The 18243-nt window shown below is 41.7% G+C and overlaps 1 protein-coding gene across 2 annotated transcripts; it reads right to left on the bottom strand.

Annotated features, from left to right (window-relative positions):
• Nucleotides 1-199: 199 nt before the first annotated feature.
• On the bottom strand, nucleotides 200-17791 carry ZNF410 (zinc finger protein 410). 2 transcript variants are annotated; one of them, XM_082762349.1, is made up of 10 exons: nucleotides 17655-17791; nucleotides 16795-16990; nucleotides 8497-8632; nucleotides 7968-8201; nucleotides 7471-7662; nucleotides 6480-6639; nucleotides 5440-5621; nucleotides 2624-2713; nucleotides 1361-1486; nucleotides 200-826 (listed from the first exon to the last, which is right to left on the bottom strand). In XM_082762349.1, exons 2-10 carry the CDS (start codon nucleotides 16957-16959, stop codon nucleotides 642-644), a joined length of 1470 nt encoding a protein of 489 aa, XP_082618475.1. In that variant the 5' UTR covers nucleotides 16960-16990; nucleotides 17655-17791; the 3' UTR covers nucleotides 200-641. The 2 variants fall into 2 exon arrangements, with proteins under 2 accessions (XP_082618475.1, XP_082618476.1); XM_082762350.1 differs by lacking the exon at nucleotides 17655-17791 and adding an exon at nucleotides 17079-17149.
• Between the last annotated feature and the right edge of the window lie 452 nt (nucleotides 17792-18243).

Genomic DNA, 18243 nt, shown 5'->3' with positions numbered 1-18243 from the left:
TACCTTCACATAGGAGCAATAACAGGTGCATAGTATCTTAACAAATTCCTGCATTCTTAGTAGTGCTAATTCTGAAGAAAGTCTTCTAAGTTAACAAAAAGTCAAAACATCTACATGGTAGACTCATTTATAGTGCTTCATATATCAATCAAGTTTTCAAGGAAAAAGCAACTGGAAAAGAACACAGCAAATGTAATAAAATGATATCAAGTAGTACATTTATTTCAGATATTAAGTCAGCTTCTGACAGTGAGATGTATTAGAATATAGTCTCTGAAGGTAAAGGATGGAAGGCCTGTTCCTCAAGATACTGGGTGTTTGCACAGTGTCTAGCACAATGAGGTCCCGGTCCTTAACTGGACTTCTAAGTGCTCCAGCAAAACAAACGCTTTAGGCTTTAGGAGAATGGACTGCATGAGCAGTTTTGAAATGGCGTTCCACAACATGGGCTAAATGACATCTAAGCAGCAGACTTCACCTTTTAAGCTCTGCAAGAGAGAAACTTGGTCCAGCAGGTCTTCTCCAACTCCAGTTTTAGGATTCATTCTCCATCTACCCACCTGCTCCGTGCACACTTAAAGCAATGCTCACTTGTCCCACTGCAACATGATGAGTCTCTAGGAGGAACGATCAATCCCACTTCAGTCACCACATATAAGAGGGCGGAAGAAAGAGCAGCTGGTCTCACCCTCCTCCACTCCAATAATAGACTCTGTGTCTGGCAGATGCAGGGACTCAACACCAAGGCTGGGCTGAGAGTTCATGGAGATGAGATTCTTACTATGCACTGTAGATTCTTCCAGCAAACTGCTGCCCATCAGTGACTCTATTGTGAAAAAAAAGGGTAAAACAAAATGATGTAAGGACACTGGAACACATGGTACAATCATTGTCCCCCCTCCAAATCACATAGACTTTATTAGACATCTACTTTATCAATTCCTACTCTATGGGCATCTGAAGCTCCAACGGATGATAACTCCTGTATGTACTGTTTCCAATGTTAGTATGACAGGATCTCATGCAGACTCAGCTTTCTCTTTAAATAATTCACACAGCATTAAAAAACAGGCTTCTTACAACAAGAATATATAACAAAGGGAAAAACATGTAAAAAGAAAGATATCAGATTCACGTTGATTTTGAAAATAATAAACCTATCTGCCCCTTGACTACAGTACAGAAATAGACCTTCGTCTTCTATCCTAGAAAGGGGAGAGTGAGCAATCCATCCCTACCTCCAAGAGGAACAGTCTTTTATTCTTTACTGTTTTCTGGTCTGTCTTCCCTTCTCTTTGACCATCCATCCACTACTTCCTTCCTGTACTTCCTTCCCACCATGAACGAACGCCCTCCTTACCTGGCTGTTCTCGCTCCCTGCTGCCAGCTGTTCCAATTCTGGAGTGGTGTTTCCTCATATGCACATTTCTGCTGCCACTCTGGGAAAATGTCTTTCCACAAATTTGGCACTGATGGGGCTTCACTCCTTGAAGAAGGGGGAAAAATATCCCAGGAATTACCAAATTGGGAATGAAAATCTCATCAACCAAAGAATCATGACCATGTTTTGATATGGCTGTTGATACCCTTCATGCTAATTATCCATGGAAAAACAAAAAAAAAAAAAAAAAAAAAAAAAAAAAGAAAAAAAAGTGAGAAACACTCCTGTTTCGTAGGCTCCAGAACAGAAGAGTTTTAGATACCAATATTGCCAGATGTTGGAAACCTCAAGTCTGAAGAGTAACATAACATTTCAGATCTGATTTATAGGAGGGTTCAAATTATTTGGAATCTCTTACTCAGTGACATGGAAATATTTGATGTCTTATGCCTAGAACACAAACTGACAAGAAGCAAGGAACCAGAGATGAACCATAAATTGCAATATCTGGTTTATATTACTGAGCAGACACTGGATGATAACTTGTCACTGTGGAAGGATTCCCACAGAGGATAGGCAGAGTCTATCATTTCCCCCATCTATAACCAAGTATGAAATCCCTAAGTGTGAGCTTAGCAGCATGGAAGCCAAATAGATGAAGGGAAAAAAAGCATGGAGAACTCATGAAGTCCCCAAAAGTTACTCCCCTTCCTCAAAAAAGCCATATTTATCACATGCTGAAGATACTTAAGATTGATCAATCAAAACAGAAGGTAGAAGCTTTGAAACACTTGTGAAATGCCTATCTAATGCTCTTTGGCATTAGGTTACAAGTAAGTAGTACTTAAAAAAAAACACAACCCTACCCATGGCAGAAACTCTCTCACTCATGAGAGACTGAATGATTTTGATGATTGTAAAGAGCTGCTAGATTCTCTCTTTTAAATAAGAAAATGAAGATATGAAACAGATATCCAACTTTATGATACCTTAGAAACACTCTTAATTTTAAAAAATAAATTTAAAAATTGTAATCTGAAGTCAGAAACATAACATTTAGAACCACAAACAACAGAAAAATTGAAGTGTGCAGGCCACCGGTACCACAAAGGAAGCTATCAAACAGTATAGCCAGAAATTCTGTAGAAAACAGGGATTTTTTTCTTAAGAAAATCAAATCTAAGTCCTACAGTAAAGATATTTTCTCAGATAGGTTACAGAATGTCAGATGAAAACTCTTACCTGAGTGGACAACCGAATGTTTCCGAAGGCTGGAGTACTCAGCAAAGGAGCGACCACATCCCTGTGCCTCACACAGAAAGGGCTTTTCCCCTACAAAGGAAAAGTAAGTTCTTACATTTTGGGATCACAACTTGATCTGATTGTCCAAGCCCCTGAGAACAGCCTGAAGAACTCTACCCCATTCTCTCTTTTGGCCTTACATGCAACAAAGTTCAACAGAAACAATATACGTGCTTCCTGAGTCTTTTAAAGCATTCACTTCATCAGCTTTTAAGAGGAAACACTTAAATTCTTTGATTGTTAGATATTCATTACCTGAAAGGCAAGAAAAGATCCTCTGTTTCTAAATAGATTTTCCAAGTGCCTAAATACCAAAAGAGTAATACAAAAGTGCCTGGAATATGATATATCATTTATATGCAGTTCTTAACAGCCATCTCTCTGCTTCAATAACTCCCAGGATCCTGTTCCCATTCTGCCTCTTGGTGCCAAAAATCCCATTAACTGTATGTATTATTAACTGAATCTTCATATCAGATTCTACACTTTATTTCAGATCAGGCTGACCTTGGCAAAAATCTGTGAGAGATGTGTCAGTCATTTATATTTATCTGTGAAGAAACAGCAATTCGAGGCACAATTTGTTCTCATAGCCTGAAATTTGTTACTTGTTTATATCTCCAGAGCTATGTTTGCATTTTTCTGCATGATGATAAATTGGAATATGACTACACTAATGCAATGTAATATACTTAACCTGTTCTAAATTCCTTTTTAATAAAGTCTTGAATGAAACTAGAGCTAACTGTTGCTTGCGACATCCCACTAAAGAATTTAATATACTATATTTAACAGTATGATTTCAAGCCTTTTTCTACACTACTGTATCAGAGTAACAACAAGTCCATAGCAGATTAAGCAAGCTACCTGAACTATTTCTGTTGTCTAACATATACATAGCTCTCATTTCAGAGCAAGCTTGTTTTTAAAGGTGTTTCTACTCTGATTTTGTCTTTAATAGTCCTCTCCCTAGAGTTTATTCTCAGCTTTAAATCTGCGGTAGCATTCAACAGATCGATTGGTGTTACAGAACTGAAACACACAGCAGATTTCCAAACGCTACTTGTACATTCTGGCTTGTTAGAAGCACTTAAAACTTCGAAAGAAGGAAGAAAAACTACCACTGACAAAAATAACAGCACACAGTTCCATCTATAAGAAACCCTAGATCTATTTACATCTGCAGTTTTTAACACCTTTGGTCTGACGAAACTCTTAATTGCACATGAACAGATTGCAGGTTAGAAAGTTATTTTTTATTCTTCCAGAAGCTACTGCTCTGTTGGTTGCAGAACACTCTGTCATGGAGGATCGTGTCAGCTGGGTCTATTTACTTCATCTGTGCTTTGGCTGGGAGCTTTAAGTGCAAAAGAAAACTGTACAAACTATGTTACTGTAATTACACTTTCAAAATTTTATTATTGGCATATATCACTTTTTACTACATCCCAACATCTGCCCCCAAACCATGTGTTCTAGTTAGACTGCAAATGCTTTAAAATAGCAACTTTTTTCCATGTGTGTCTACAAAGTACCTAGCATACGGTAGTGTTCAAGGCAGCAAGCATACACAGCTGTTGGCAGCCCACATAATTTTTCATTTTACTAGAGATGCCTTGTGCTCTCACAGTTGTCAAGGTTATTTTGAAATGTTAACCAGCTCTAACGCAACCTTCATAGGCCATCAGGGAATCTCTAACAATGTCCTGAGAGGCTTGAACTGAGCCATTTATTTCAGTGGTGTGTTAACCCCAAGGCTTATAAACAAACAGGCAAAACCCCCAGAATATTCACTGCCAACCTTGCTAACTTAGACTAAAATTTCTGATCATTTCAGCAGGAACTTTTGCAGCTCTCTCAAACACCTTCCTAGGACAAAAGCACCTAAAGCACTCTATGCAGTTGTCAAGACTTTGGCTGGTACACCAACCTCTAAAAATACTGACATGGCAGAATCAAATTCTGCACAGGAGACAGCATGAGCAAACTGTATATAAATATAGCACTACGAAATTATGGTTCTTGTTTTATTTAATATAAAAAGCTGAGTATGAGTTAAGAGTACACAGGCTCCAATATATGGTGACATCCCAGATTAGCATTAGCACAAACACAACAGTTTGCATGCCAAAATGCTATCTTCTAACTATTGCCTTTTTCTATTAGACTTTGCTGCTATATTTTTAATACTCATTCCACAGTACTCTTTACTCCCTAAATTTCCCAAATATTATCATTCTCCAAGCAGCATAGATAACATAAGGTAGTCAGATCCAGCCAGATGTCAGTACAGCTACAACTGCCTACCAGGACTTCACACTGAAGAAACATCTAAGTTATTGTGCTTCTCAGGAAATTAAAACAGCTTCTTTATAAAAGCAATTACAGCAGTGGTGTTCACTGGCTATTCCACTAGGAATGGTCTACTTTCTCCCAAAACAAAGAGAGATTTTCCCCACCCACAATCAAACAACTCAAAGGGGGAAGAGGGATCTTCAAAGCATGCGTCTGAGAGGAGCACAGCACCATCATACAATAGTTCCTGTATGAAATTATGCAGGATAGTAAAAAGGGGTAAACTATTGATTAATCTGTCCTACAGATCAATGTGAATTGATAAAAAAGGAACATTAATGAACGACAGAAATGTACAAGCATATGATTCTCAAGAGCTGGAGGACGGAGAAGGGAGTGGTTTAATCCTCAGTAAAGACCCCACCACTGCAGACCACCAATAGGTGAAGTCTAAAACACACCGGTGTGAATTCGCAGGTGGTTCTTCAGATTTCCAGCTGTTGTGAATTGTTTCCCACAGCCCAGCTCCGTGCACACAAAGGGTTTTTCACCATTGTGAGTTCTCATGTGCACCTTCAGCCTCTGCAAGACATAAAAACTTTTTCCACAGCCTTCTGCTGGGCAGGTGAAGGAGCGGTCATTCCTGCAAAGCAACAAAATAGCTGTTTCATAATCACCTACTTCAGTGTATTTTTCACAAACACTCAACTTTTTTTATCTTTGATGAAATAACAAGCAGAAATGTTTAATCCAAAATGAATTATTTCTGAAAATGAAGGAACTCAACCAAAGTGATTGACCTATATTAGTCCTAAGGAACTACCATATAGCCAGAGTTTGGGTTTTCCACCAGAAGAAGTAATTCAGGTAATACCTTTGCATCATATTGCCTTGCCTAGAAAAGATGTACATTGACCTGGAAAGATGTAGCAAAGCAGTGCAACAGATTATACACAAAGGCCATAGATTTTCAGTCACTAGAGGTTCAAAAATGTGTACATATAACACATGCAATTACTGCTGGCCCTGCCTCAGGACAAGATGATGGACACATATCTGTTGGAGTCCTTCCCAGTTTTCAAGCTTCTCATCTACCTTACTGACAGATCATTTCTCAGCCAGAAAAGATGATGGTCGTTTTGTTTTTTTTTTTAGAACAAGCAACTCTGTTCATGGATATATAAAATGTGACAGCATCCCACATGTTCTAATGCTCACTGTACCATAGGAGTAATGTATGCACATAGCTACTGTAAATTGTCTTTACTGAACACCTGTTAAAATACAAATATTATAAATCCAACACTAACAAGAGCCTGAGAAAATAATCTAAATCTGGCCAAAATGTTTCAACATAACCCACCTGAGGCAAGCAAAGGGCCTAGTATTTCTAAGAGTAATACCAGGTTTTCACAGCTTGCTGATGTCAAAAAATAATGCTGTCCCAAATAGAGCATGTTTTTATCAAAGTCAGAACAACATATAGCTTTATTCTGCTCACCGGTGTGTTTTCAGATGATATTTGAAGTGAGCTGGCCATACAAATGTCCGATTGCAGCCTTCAACTGTGCACTTCAGCTTCCTTTCCACACGAGATAAATGAGGAATGGGGCTAGAGTCTTTTGGTTGCCCATCTCCTGAGCAAAGATGAACATTTTCACCTGGAAGAAAAAGCCCACCAAAATCTGAAAAAGTTCCGTATTGCTAAGATGTGTCAAATTTAATAGATAAAAGCAGCATCATATGTGATACAGGACTATAAAGTAGATAAGTGCCTGGTTACTGGTTGTTTACTATGTCCTACACACAGCTACCCAGCCCACAACAGGGATCAGGGATTTGTGAACCTTACCAGGCCCATAAACTATTGCCAGCAAGTTATCCATATCAGACCAGCCACTACCAGACGAGGCTTATCACAAAAAGAATAGAAAGCCAATGCATCAGAAAATGTAAAAATAGTCTCTGTGTCAATAGCAACCGTCCAAGTAGCAGCCAGGATAACTACTTTTAAAAACACCTTAGGTAAAAAAGAGATACTGCACTTGTTTGCAATTCTTTATTGAAATAGTTGTCACAAAGTATGTGACTAAGTCCAATTATGTATTCTTCAGAAAGCTGATCTTGAAACCAAGTGGAGCTAAGAAGAAATCTTGAGTTACAGTATGCATTAAAAATACACTTGAAAGTGAAAATGAAAGTTGAAATACAAACAACTGCAGTCAGAAAGAAGATATGCTTTACATGTACCAGAGAACAAGGGGACTGCTGGCTCCACTGAAGCTCATTCCCTGAGAAAAACTGAGGAGCCTACGTATGTTACAGAAAAATTACGTGATTGTTCTGTATAACTCTCTGTCACTGACAGTTTGAGGACACATCAGAATAGCTTAAGAGCAAGAGAGAGTGAAAGACACAGGAAGAAACAAGATGAAACTAGAGGTCTTGTGTGGAACACTCAACTTTTGAGACAGAATCAGGAGATATCCTACCATTATTGCTTGCTTTGGCATTCTTAGCGAGCTGTGCCCGAGTGGCAGCAATTAAACTGTCATGGGCCAATTCTTGCACTCGTAGAAACCACGGTGTACTGCTGTCTGTGCTATCATGAGAGAGAAAGTCGTTCCCAGAATCTTCTGCTTCATCTTGAACAAATACCAAGTGCTCTGCTGGGGAGCCCAGCCCTAGAAAAAAAGACAAGCTCATGAAACAGAATTATAATGTAATAGTGGGAAGACGGAAAGTTCTTTTGCTTCCCAAAGGCTAGCATTCATGGCACAGATGTAATAGCTGCACTGAAAAAGTCTTCACTGACCTCTGCATTGGAGGAAGCTGTTGATGATTAAATGATGCTGAAATATCCAATAATGCCCAGCAAATTTCGTGATCTTTTCCCTTCATAAGCAGCAGGGACAGAGATGTACTTGTATCTCCTGCATTCTGTTGTCTGAGACATATCCAGCCAGGTGACAAACAGAAGGAGAATTACCTGCTCTTGTTAGGTTGAGAAGAATAAATGAAGTGCTGTCACTGGGCTGGAGGTCTTGCAATAAACTGGAAGTCTCTGATGATGACAGAAGTTCAGATGGTTTCTGTACATTCTGTGCCCTTGTTTCCTCTCCATCAGGACCCACATTTACCTGCAGGCTCCTCAAGACAGCAGATGAAGAAACATCTTTGGAAGAATTAGTGTGACTTGGAGAAGTGAGATCTCTTTCATCATCTAGCGAAGAAAGTCAAACCAAAGAAAATAAAATGTATGAAAATACTATGATGAATAGATACCTATGAATTATTTTCCTAGAAAACAAAACAAAACAAAATGCTTTACTGATTTTGGGTGAAGAATGAAATTTCTAACTAATCAGACTTCACTGTTAATTAGAAAAGTTTCAGTCATCCTTCTGAACTTGTTGGAACGCATTATCAGCAAGAGGCAGGGATGACACACAACAGCGCAGAAATAAAAACACCTTTATAAACAGCATCTTCACAGACATCTGCTGCATAGGCTTTACCTGGCAACATGAGTCTGTTGCATTCTGAGGTCTCAGTAACAGGAAGGAGAGAAAGGCAGGTGATGTCTTTTGGCTCCGATTCCACCAGCCCTTGCCCCAGTGGAATAGAAGTATTCTGAACAAACTGAACCAGCAGCTGGAAAGAGATGTAGAAGATTAGGTGAAGAGTAGCATACATCATTAAGAAGGTACTAAACCTACTTCATTATCCCCTCCTTGTAGGAGTAGCCTCTACCCGTCTCTTGTAGGAGATGCAAAAGACAACTATTACCATCAAAGTAAGTGGAAGCTTTTCAGCTTACATTAACGACGAAGAATGTATTAATTTTATTTGTCATTTGAGAAATACAGATTAAAGTCTCATTTCTTTATCAAATAAACACGTTCTAGATCATTGAAGACTATACTGAAGGCTACTTACGCTATCTCATATGTTCTTTTTTAATTCATCTTTTCACTCAATACTTTACTGCACTCTCACCTTCCAGGTAAGTGTTTTCCATGCTCAGCCTTTGATATAGGTATTTTTTTTAAAGTACTGGCTTTAGACACTTAGCAAAGAAAGTTGGCCTTTTAAATAAAAAAGCAAGCAAGAGAAAAGTCACAAGGATATCTAGCTAATGACTATTCAAAACTGGCAGATAATGATCAGAGGAACAAGACTGGGATGACAAGAGGAGGGGGGGCAAACAGCATCGTCTGTTCAAATCAGTCACGGCTAAAGCCATCAAAGGTGAACAATTAAAGCCATTGTCCTTAGTGTGAAACCCAACCACTAAGGGGATTCACCAGAAGAAACTCCAGAATACTATACAAAGTAAAAGGGGCTGTTGAATAAAGGGGTACAGGACTTTGGGTTGCGCTTCCTGACAAGAAATTCGGGGACTTCTCATGAATTGTGTAAGGAAAAGGCCAAAGGCAGGAAAAGGAGGGGATCAAGGTGGATCAGGGCAGAACAAACGCAGGAATATGGAGAAAGGGGGATAAAAGAAGGCTATTACATGTAAGCAGGAAGCCGGTCAACTCACTGATCTGGCCAAACTCTGGGCCTAACCATCATGGTATGTTCTGTCTGCTCATGAAATTGTTCACAACCATCTCCTACGGGATCACGCTCCCCAGTGTGTATGTGTGTTTGTGTGTGATATAATAGTGAACGCCAAGCCAGGCTAATTGGCAAGTAGGATGAGAGGTGTGGGGCCAGGTATTGGAGCCACCCATGAAAGGTTTTCCCTGAGCAGCAACCCTTAGAAACAGGATCAGGCTACTTCTGCCGTCTGTGTTTATGTGGGAAGGTGCCAGCATCCTACCTGTGGTAATCTGTTTGTGTGTGTACCTATTGAAAACTGTGCTAAACCTCATTACTGGCTGGATCTGAGACCAGAAAGAGGGAGCAGCTCTCATCCTAATGGGCCCAGGAGGTGAGGAATGTGCAGGTCATTCAGTCCAGCAGATTCTGCTATTCTTAACATCACCAGCTCTGCCAGTGTCAAAATTAATTCTGGCTAACTCATGAAAACTTTGAGTTATAAAAAAGGAACCTGGAATTCAAAATGGAGCTAGAAGTCAGAGAAATTTAGAAGGAAACTGCACCAAATTAGGTATTCAAAAGCTACTACCCTCATTGTTGCACATTTTAACAGGTATTCATGCAGAGCCCAGATGGAATTGTCTGTGCAGGGAGATGGTTCAAAAGAAAGTAAATTAAAAAAAAGGCACGCTCTGTTCACTTAATCACAACGCTACTTCCTTAAAAAAAAAGAGTTGCTAGTCATTTGATCGTTATTTTGTACAAGCATGTTGTGATTGTCTTAGCATTTAACTTTCAGAAAAACTGGCACCCCATTCCAAATTATTTCTACATTAAATACCAGCTTTTTGAGCCTCTCCTACACCAGGATCAAGTGAGTTCCATCTAAGAAACTACAAAGAAAACAAGCTCCTTTGGGCTCTGATTTCTCTATGCTTATTTCCTCACATAAAAACACTGGAAATACTGAGGCTTCCTCAGCTTTACCTCTAAGAAATACTGCTGCCAGGGCCTTAATTGCCCTGAGTGGTCTCACCTGGAGCACTCCCCCCACCCTGGAGCACTCCCCCCCATGGGCCTATTTAAGCCCAGCCTGGGGGTCCTACTTGCTTCTTGAGCCCTGCTGTAAGTTCTTGTGTCTCCAGCTGTGTCTCTAGCTTTTCCTTCTGGATGGACTCCCACCAATACTACAGCAGTTGCTTCAGCCCCATCCTTTGTTGCTTCAGGCCATGCTCCCTGGATGGCTGCTGGGCCAGGTTCACTGCTTTGCCCTACCTGGGCCTGTCGATGGGCCCTGCTACCAGCACCCAGCTCTGCCTGCTGTATTCAGGTGCTCAGGAACGTGCCCTGGTCGGTGAGGGGCTGAGTCAGCCCCTGCTCCCAGCTCACCTCCCTTAGCAGCAACCTGTCTTCAGCATCAACTGCAAAGGTAAATATTAAACCTTGAGGTCACCCAGATGGTGGTAAGCCACATGGAACCAGGTCATGAGCCAGACTGCACTTTGAAACATTAATGGTTTGGTTTTTTTTTCCTTCCATTAGATATACTATAAGATTATCCAGAAGCCCCAGTCAGAAGAGGGAGCTACTCTTGTGTTGTCAAAAAATATGTAGGAGGTAAGAGTCTAACCCTGAAGAGCCTGCATTCCAGTTTAAGACAAAACACAGTGTGGAGAGAAAAAAAGAAAAAAGAGAAGGGAAATAAGAGTAGCAAAGTACAGCAACAAGAAGAAGCTAAACTAAAACCTATAAGCAGCAAAATGGTTCTAAATTATGGGGCTGTCTTTAATTTAAAAGCTATCCTTGATCCCAACGGCTATCTATTCTACCATGAAATACAAATTTTATGGACTTTTCTATTTTTATACAGATGGTCTTGGATAGAACTTTTCCTTTGCTTTAAAGCCTCCACTCCCACACATCAACATTAAGCCACTAAGGAGAAGCAAAAGGCAGCAGCCACAAAACAGATACCCAAAAGAAAAGGGATCCTTCTAATTTTCATCCCGAAGTAATAAGAAGCCAGTATGGAGAATTACAGGGGCAAAAGAAGCAGAAGAAAATAAAAGCCCATGAATCATCCTCATTATTAAAATACCCAATTAAAAAAAAAAAACTCTCAAACTAAAACCAATCATTAAGTATACCCCTCCCAATTCTACATCAAATAATAAAGGGAAAATAAAAAAGTGACATTTGCATTTAAACAGCTAGGTACTTTCAGAAACCTCCCTCCCCAAAATCACCAAAAACTTTTGTGATAATTAGAGCAATTGAAATATGGAGGGGGGGGGAGATCATTGCAAACACTATGTGCAGCTTTCTTAACTGTCTTTTAAGTTGTTTTTACAGATGAAAGTAAACAGGAAACTGCAAGAATATTTGGTAATTGGCTATTCAGCAAAAAGGACAAATAAGGAACAGGAAGGTAATTAAATATGTAGATGCACATCCTCTGACACTCTGCAGATAAGAGAGTAACAAAGAAAGAACACATGGGATGCTGATGGATGGGCTTGAGTGTGAACGACTTGTGTGACCTTGAAAAAACTCAACCAGAAACTTTTTAAGAGGTAGGAAAACAACATTACTAAGGGTTACCAGCACAGGTCTTACAGCAAACAGCAAGCTTCTTATGGGATAGGAGAGGAATTGTGAGACTGGGTAAAAGTTATCAGGATGCCTTAAGCAGGGGATGTGGGAATGTGGAAAAACTGAGATATTTAGGGGAAGGTTCAAAGGCGGGGAAAGGGAGGGATCAAGGTGGATAGGGGAGGAACAACCATGGGGAATGGGAAGGGATGGGGATAAAAGGGGCTGACTGCATGTTAACAGGCTACATACAGGTCAGGACACTGCTGTGCCTCATGACGGTAGCTCATCCCATCGTCTCCAACACTGCTTGCTCCTAAATAGTTTCCAAGTGAGTTTGTCCAATACACTTCAAGTCAGACTAGCCCGTGAACTGGAGGAAATCACAATCCGGAAACTCAACATCCTGACCAGCGACTGGATTAAAAAAATATAATAAAATGGCTGGATATGGATACTGGAAGGACTCAAGGTCTGACAGACTGGACAGATCCATGAATGTGAGTATGTCAGCTGAAAGAGGGCATGATATGCTTGCAGATTTCAAGCCTGGTTACCTGATGAGCAGGAAGAGGATTAGGCTGTTTGTGATCTTCCTGCTCCACGTGAATGCTGTTCATGTTTGTGGATGTCTGTAAAGGTACTGTCCTTCCACTTGTATTAGTGTTTATAGCTGTACCTGTCTGTGTGCATGCATGGGAGCAGGTTCAGCCTTGCTTCTGACCAGACCTTGGAACAGTCTAGGGGTCTCTAATCTGAAGGGATCAGCAGGGGAGGAATTTCCTGGATGCAACAGTTCAGCAAATTTTCTAACTGTATAGTATCTGGCATCACTGACAAGATCCAGACGGGCTTTAAGTATTCCTGAGATGGTGGATATCGAATACCTATGAAAGGAGGGGACTGATTCTTCTGCAAATATGCCCAAAGCATTAGTTTGTAACCAAACCCACAGAATGTTTTGCGGTACCTGAGCAGGAATAGTAAGGGAAACTGAATGTAAAGAGTATTACCAAACCATGAAAGAAATCATTAGAGGTGTAAAGTGGCTTTACTCTACGGCTGAGATCTGCACAAAAGAAGTCCCTTAGAATTCAATGTGAATTTTGATAATAATTGCAAAAGGGCACCCACAGTGTAGATTCAAACTTATGGGACAGATGTGAGTTGTCCCTCCAAGGCTCATAGACTCTCTCAATACAGGATGAACAAAGTTCAGCTACATCTTCCTAGGAAGAATTTTTGTCTCTGCCATAACACCTTCTTGAATATATTCTCCTTCCCTTTTTCTGAAACACCACTTAACTCTGAAATGTCTTTAACACAGACAGTGTATGTACTAAATGTAAAATATTTATTGGCTCTTGTCACTTAATCGGCAGCCCTGTTGGCTAAAAAAAAAAAGATCTCAAGGTCTATCACCACAAGCATTGCAGAATGCTTATGTTACCAAGAAGGCTTGGATAATGTTGTTGACCTCAGAGAGGAGAGAAAAAAAAATCTGTTTAAAGGAACTGGGAATCCCTCTTAGGGAGCCCTTAAAAAAAAAACCACAACACAGTAGAGAAACAAAAATATAGCTGTCTGGGACAGATGTTCTGCAACAGACTCCCTCCATCAGATGATTCATATGCTAAGAAGTGGCAGACAGCTGCTTTGTTTGTGGTGGGGGTGGCTGGAAGGGAAAGGGAAGGAAGGCTGGCCCAGTACTAAGGTCCAGATCTGGCCTCCCACAGAGGGCCAGGCTACACTCCCAGAACAGCAGGGATGATGTTCTTAATTGAAACTGCTTCTGCTCTAAATTTAGCCAGTAAACCACTACAAAATGGTCAAAATAACATTTACATTAAGTTCACTTGATTAACTATGGTAATGCTACGCAGGAAGCAGAAAGCTCGCTGCAGTTCTGCAGTTGACCAGTGCGGTGGAGGTGCCTGGAAATATTTGCAATTGTAATGAATCACCCTGAAGGCTTAAAACATGCAAAATGCAGATCTTATCGGCTTTCTGAGGAATGCAGGCAATGCAGCTTTGGGGGCAGGGAATTCAGAAGAAAAGGCAGATACATTTGCCCATATAAACTCTCTCCAAGCAGCTCTGTGATTGCTCATCAAAGGAAGATCCACCTCTGTGCAAGCATTAAACATTTGCTCATATGTTAGTGACTTCTTTAGGGATAAAAAGAGTACCAAAGAAGCTTATGCAATCCATCTGTAGTGCCTTGGTTAATATTATTCTAGATCCTACTTGTGTGTAAATACAATTGAATCTTAGTGAATACCTTTTTCACATAGTAGACTATAAGAAAGGTATCTGTGGCTGCGAGAATTAGGGTGCCATGGTTCACCAGATGATAAAAAAAAATTATGACAAACTTTCAGAGATGCTGGAACTGCTATTTGGGAAAGAGATAAATGGGGTATCATTTCACCACTTTCACCTCAAATGAATGGAAAATGGCATTAACTTAGTAATCAACTTTCACAATCAGAACAAGGAAGAGGGTGTGTATAGGATTTGGTATTTCACAATAAAAATGAATCTCAGTTTATAGTATTGATCAAGCTTTGATGAAGATTGAGGCTCTTGATTGAACATAAATCAGAAGACAGCATCTACGGAAAGAACAGCCTCTGCAACCACTGTAGTTCTCATGCATCGTGTCGGTTCTTACTGGAAAATGACTTATTTGCATTTGCTGGGAAGAAAAATGCAACTCTATGTGAAAATAGGGCTATTAGGTAAACGCACCTAATAAATAAATACCTTAAGCTGGGAGAAGACATGCCTGCTCATATATTCCAAATATTCCATCCTCTTGTTTGTCAGAAATAATCTAAGGGAATCCACCCCCTCATAGACTGAGGTCATAAAGTTTTCCCACCTTATCATTTAGAAAATTCAACAACAGTTTCTGTGAATTCAACCACAAGGCAAGGGAAAAAACCTCCTTGTGGCCCACCAAACTGAGATTATGCAGTGCTACTGTGAGCTTGCAGCTACTCTTTCTGAATGGTGTAATTGGAAGGACTTTATTAAGAAGGAAATGCCTTACTACATTATTTAGGCTGTGATGAGTTACCAGCATATATAATATAATGATATAATCATCATTTTCTTTAAAATAGCAGTTTAAGATACATGCTACATTGCTTGTGGACTGAAGAATGAAAGAAGACTTGACAAAACCAGTTCTATTTTCCACCTGCGAACTTCCCTAAAGCTGATTTCAAAGCAGTACTAAGTCATCTGCTCTAGGACCACAGCCTTCAGAAGAGGTAAAGCTGAGAAGTATAAAAGCAAGCAAAGAGAGTGATACAGTCCTCTGCACTTTTAAATCTGGGAGTATAAGGATAGCTGGTTAATGGCTATTCTGCCTAAAAGACAAAGGAGAGGAATGGGAGAAGCAAAAAATTTAAGACACCTTTGTGTTGAATGTAACAAACTGCAGACTTGTATCTAGCAAATTACAGAGAAAGAGTAACAAAGACTAGAAGTCAGATACTGATCAATGGGCCACTGCTCAAGTGAAATGTAAGAAACTTGTAAGAAAACAGCCTACTAGGTTATCTGAACAGGTCTCAGGGGAGAGACCAAATGGATAGGATGCCACAGGGAGAACAAGATGTGTAAAACAAGTTATTATGCAATGTTCAGAGGGAGGATCAAAGGAGGAATCAAGGTAGGTGTGTGGTGGAAGAACTGTGGGCAAGGAGAAGATAAGAGAATCCAATTCTATGTTAGCCTGCTGAATTTCCTCCTATCTACTTACTAAACACTCTTCCTGATATCTCCCCTGCAAGAGAGTGTTCTGCTAGTGAACTTTCAGCCAACTAATGTGAATAGGAGGAAACAGCAGTCTAGAAAGACTCAAGATCCCAGGCAGAAGCTGGCTAAAAAGCTGTGGGTCTGGCACAGTTACCAGAAGAACTTCAGGCCTGGCAGAGGCTGAAGACATCTGTGACTGTGAGTATGTGTGCAAGTTGACTGAGAGTACAGACATGTTCTGCTAACAAACTTTAAGCCTGATTAACCTACAAGAAAGACCTTTGGTGTTGTTTATGCTGTTAGTGTTTAGCTATTAAAGGTACCTCAGTTGTGTATGTATTTCTTTGTGGCCAGCGGTGTGTGCACTGTGCACATTCATGTGCACATATATTTGTTATTGCCATTCCTGCTCAGGCATGGTGCTGGCTGAACCTGGGGGACAGCAGCCTCACGCTGAGCAACCAGGATCCCCTGGGTGCAACCCTCCACTGCTTCTTGCCAGCTCCTCAGTGGAAACATGAGGACTTCAAAAAACAGAACTGGCTGATGTAAACAAAATAATGCAGACTCCCCAAAACTGAATAAAGTCAATTTGGTTTGAGGGAAAGAAATAGTCAGTACAGTAATTTATTTTATTCTTGTAACAGAAATAAAAACACATTGTAATACTGAAAAAAAAAATGTAACCTGAGAATAGGCAACAGTATTGGCTGAAATTGAGAGGAAGGAGGAAAGCCTGCAATAATCTTTAATTTTTTACCATTCAAATGGTGTTAGAAAATGTCACTGAATAAAAACAACACTGAGAATTACTATCCAGGCAGCAAACTGAGTAGTCTCACTAAACTTTTTCCTGGCTGTTGCCCATAAACTTCTCTGGGAACCAAACCCACTTGATAATTGCTCACCTCTGGTTTGGATTCTAACTCATCCGATAACATTGATTCAAGTGTCCGATTCCTGCAGCTGTCCTCAGCAAGGCACAGATTGTTTTTTTTTAAATTCAGAGAGAACACTCCCTGCTTATTCTCATATTTTCCTAAGCGTACAACTGTATGGTGGTCTTCCTGCATGAAGCTGTGTTGTGCAAATACTCAGTTTAACCTAAAATGATAAAACAACAAACACGAATGTAGAGGTAAGAACCAAAAAAAAAAAGTCAGCAGGTGTTGCACATAACTGCAGAATGTACCTTGAAGTACTGGGGAAACTCATTCGAGTTCCTGCATTTCTGTTACTGAGTCAGCAAAATAACATCCTAACAGCGTGAAACTCATTGTCAGAGGCTATTTCCCACCTTTTCTTTGCAATATGTACTTTGCAGCGAGGAAAACGAAGCGTTTACCTGCAAACTTATGGAATCGACTGAAAAATCACACAGCGTGCGAGGCGGGGGGGGGGAGGCTGCGTCCCCAGCGGGGTTACCCAAATGGCTGCTGAGAGGTAACCGCAGGCACCGAGCCTGTCAGCGGGGAGCCTCTGCTTCCCCTGCCCTGCCGCTGAGGAGTTCCCTGGCGAACTTCTCCCAGCCCTTACCACAAAGGCAGCGAGCACCTTCCCGACATAACGGGCGACCCGGGCCGGGCCCCTGCAGCCCCCCCTCCCCGCGGGCCGGGCAGCGGGCGGCTCCCGGCATGGCGGCGCCGAGCCCCGGGGGCAGCCCTGTGGGGGGCAGCCGGGGCCTAGCGGGGCCGCCCCCCCGGTCCCCGTCCCGCCCCCGTGGCTCCCCCCCGGTCCCGGCGGAGCCCCCGGCCCCCCCCGGCCTTACCGGCATCTCCACCGCGCGGATGTGACGCGGCCGCCGCCCGGAAGGGGCCGAGGAGCGGGGAGAAGGGGGCGGCCCCCGCCCGGCCCGGCCCCCGGCCCCGGGGCGGTGCTCGGGGGGGGGCCGGGGCCTGCGAGCCGCTGACAGGCGTCTTTTTTTAGGGTTTATCCGTCCCTCTCTGCCGCGGGCTGCTCCCCGCCCAGCCGAAGCACGGTGCTGCAGACCGAGGCTCGGGGAACTGCTGTAACGCCCCGAACCAGCAGCCAGGGAGCTGGTGCCTCATGGCCGTGCAGATTGACCGGTTCAGGGGCCTCACGCAGCCACTCATGAGGCATTCATCACACCCAGCCTTCAGCTGTGACGAGCTGAAGCTTTAGCCCGTTTATTCACATAACCCTACAAAAATGAACCTACAGCTCTGAGTGTTCAACGTGACCCCAATGGGCTGGAGCTGAGTGAACGGCCGAGGGAGCTGCCTGCATTGTGCCAGTCATCATCCCGGCACGCGTGTGCTGACCCCGTGCAGCCCAACCAGCTTCACGGATCAGTTTCTCGCCGTGTCGCTTCAGCAAGCCCAGGGCAGCGAGCTGTG

Source organism: Aythya marila (assembly GCF_965140915.1).
Source record: "Aythya marila genome assembly, chromosome: 5".
NCBI classification, from domain to species: Eukaryota; Metazoa; Chordata; class Aves; order Anseriformes; family Anatidae; genus Aythya; species Aythya marila.
Note: the sequence above shows the minus strand (reverse complement) of the source record. Positions and strands in the feature narration are given on the sequence as shown.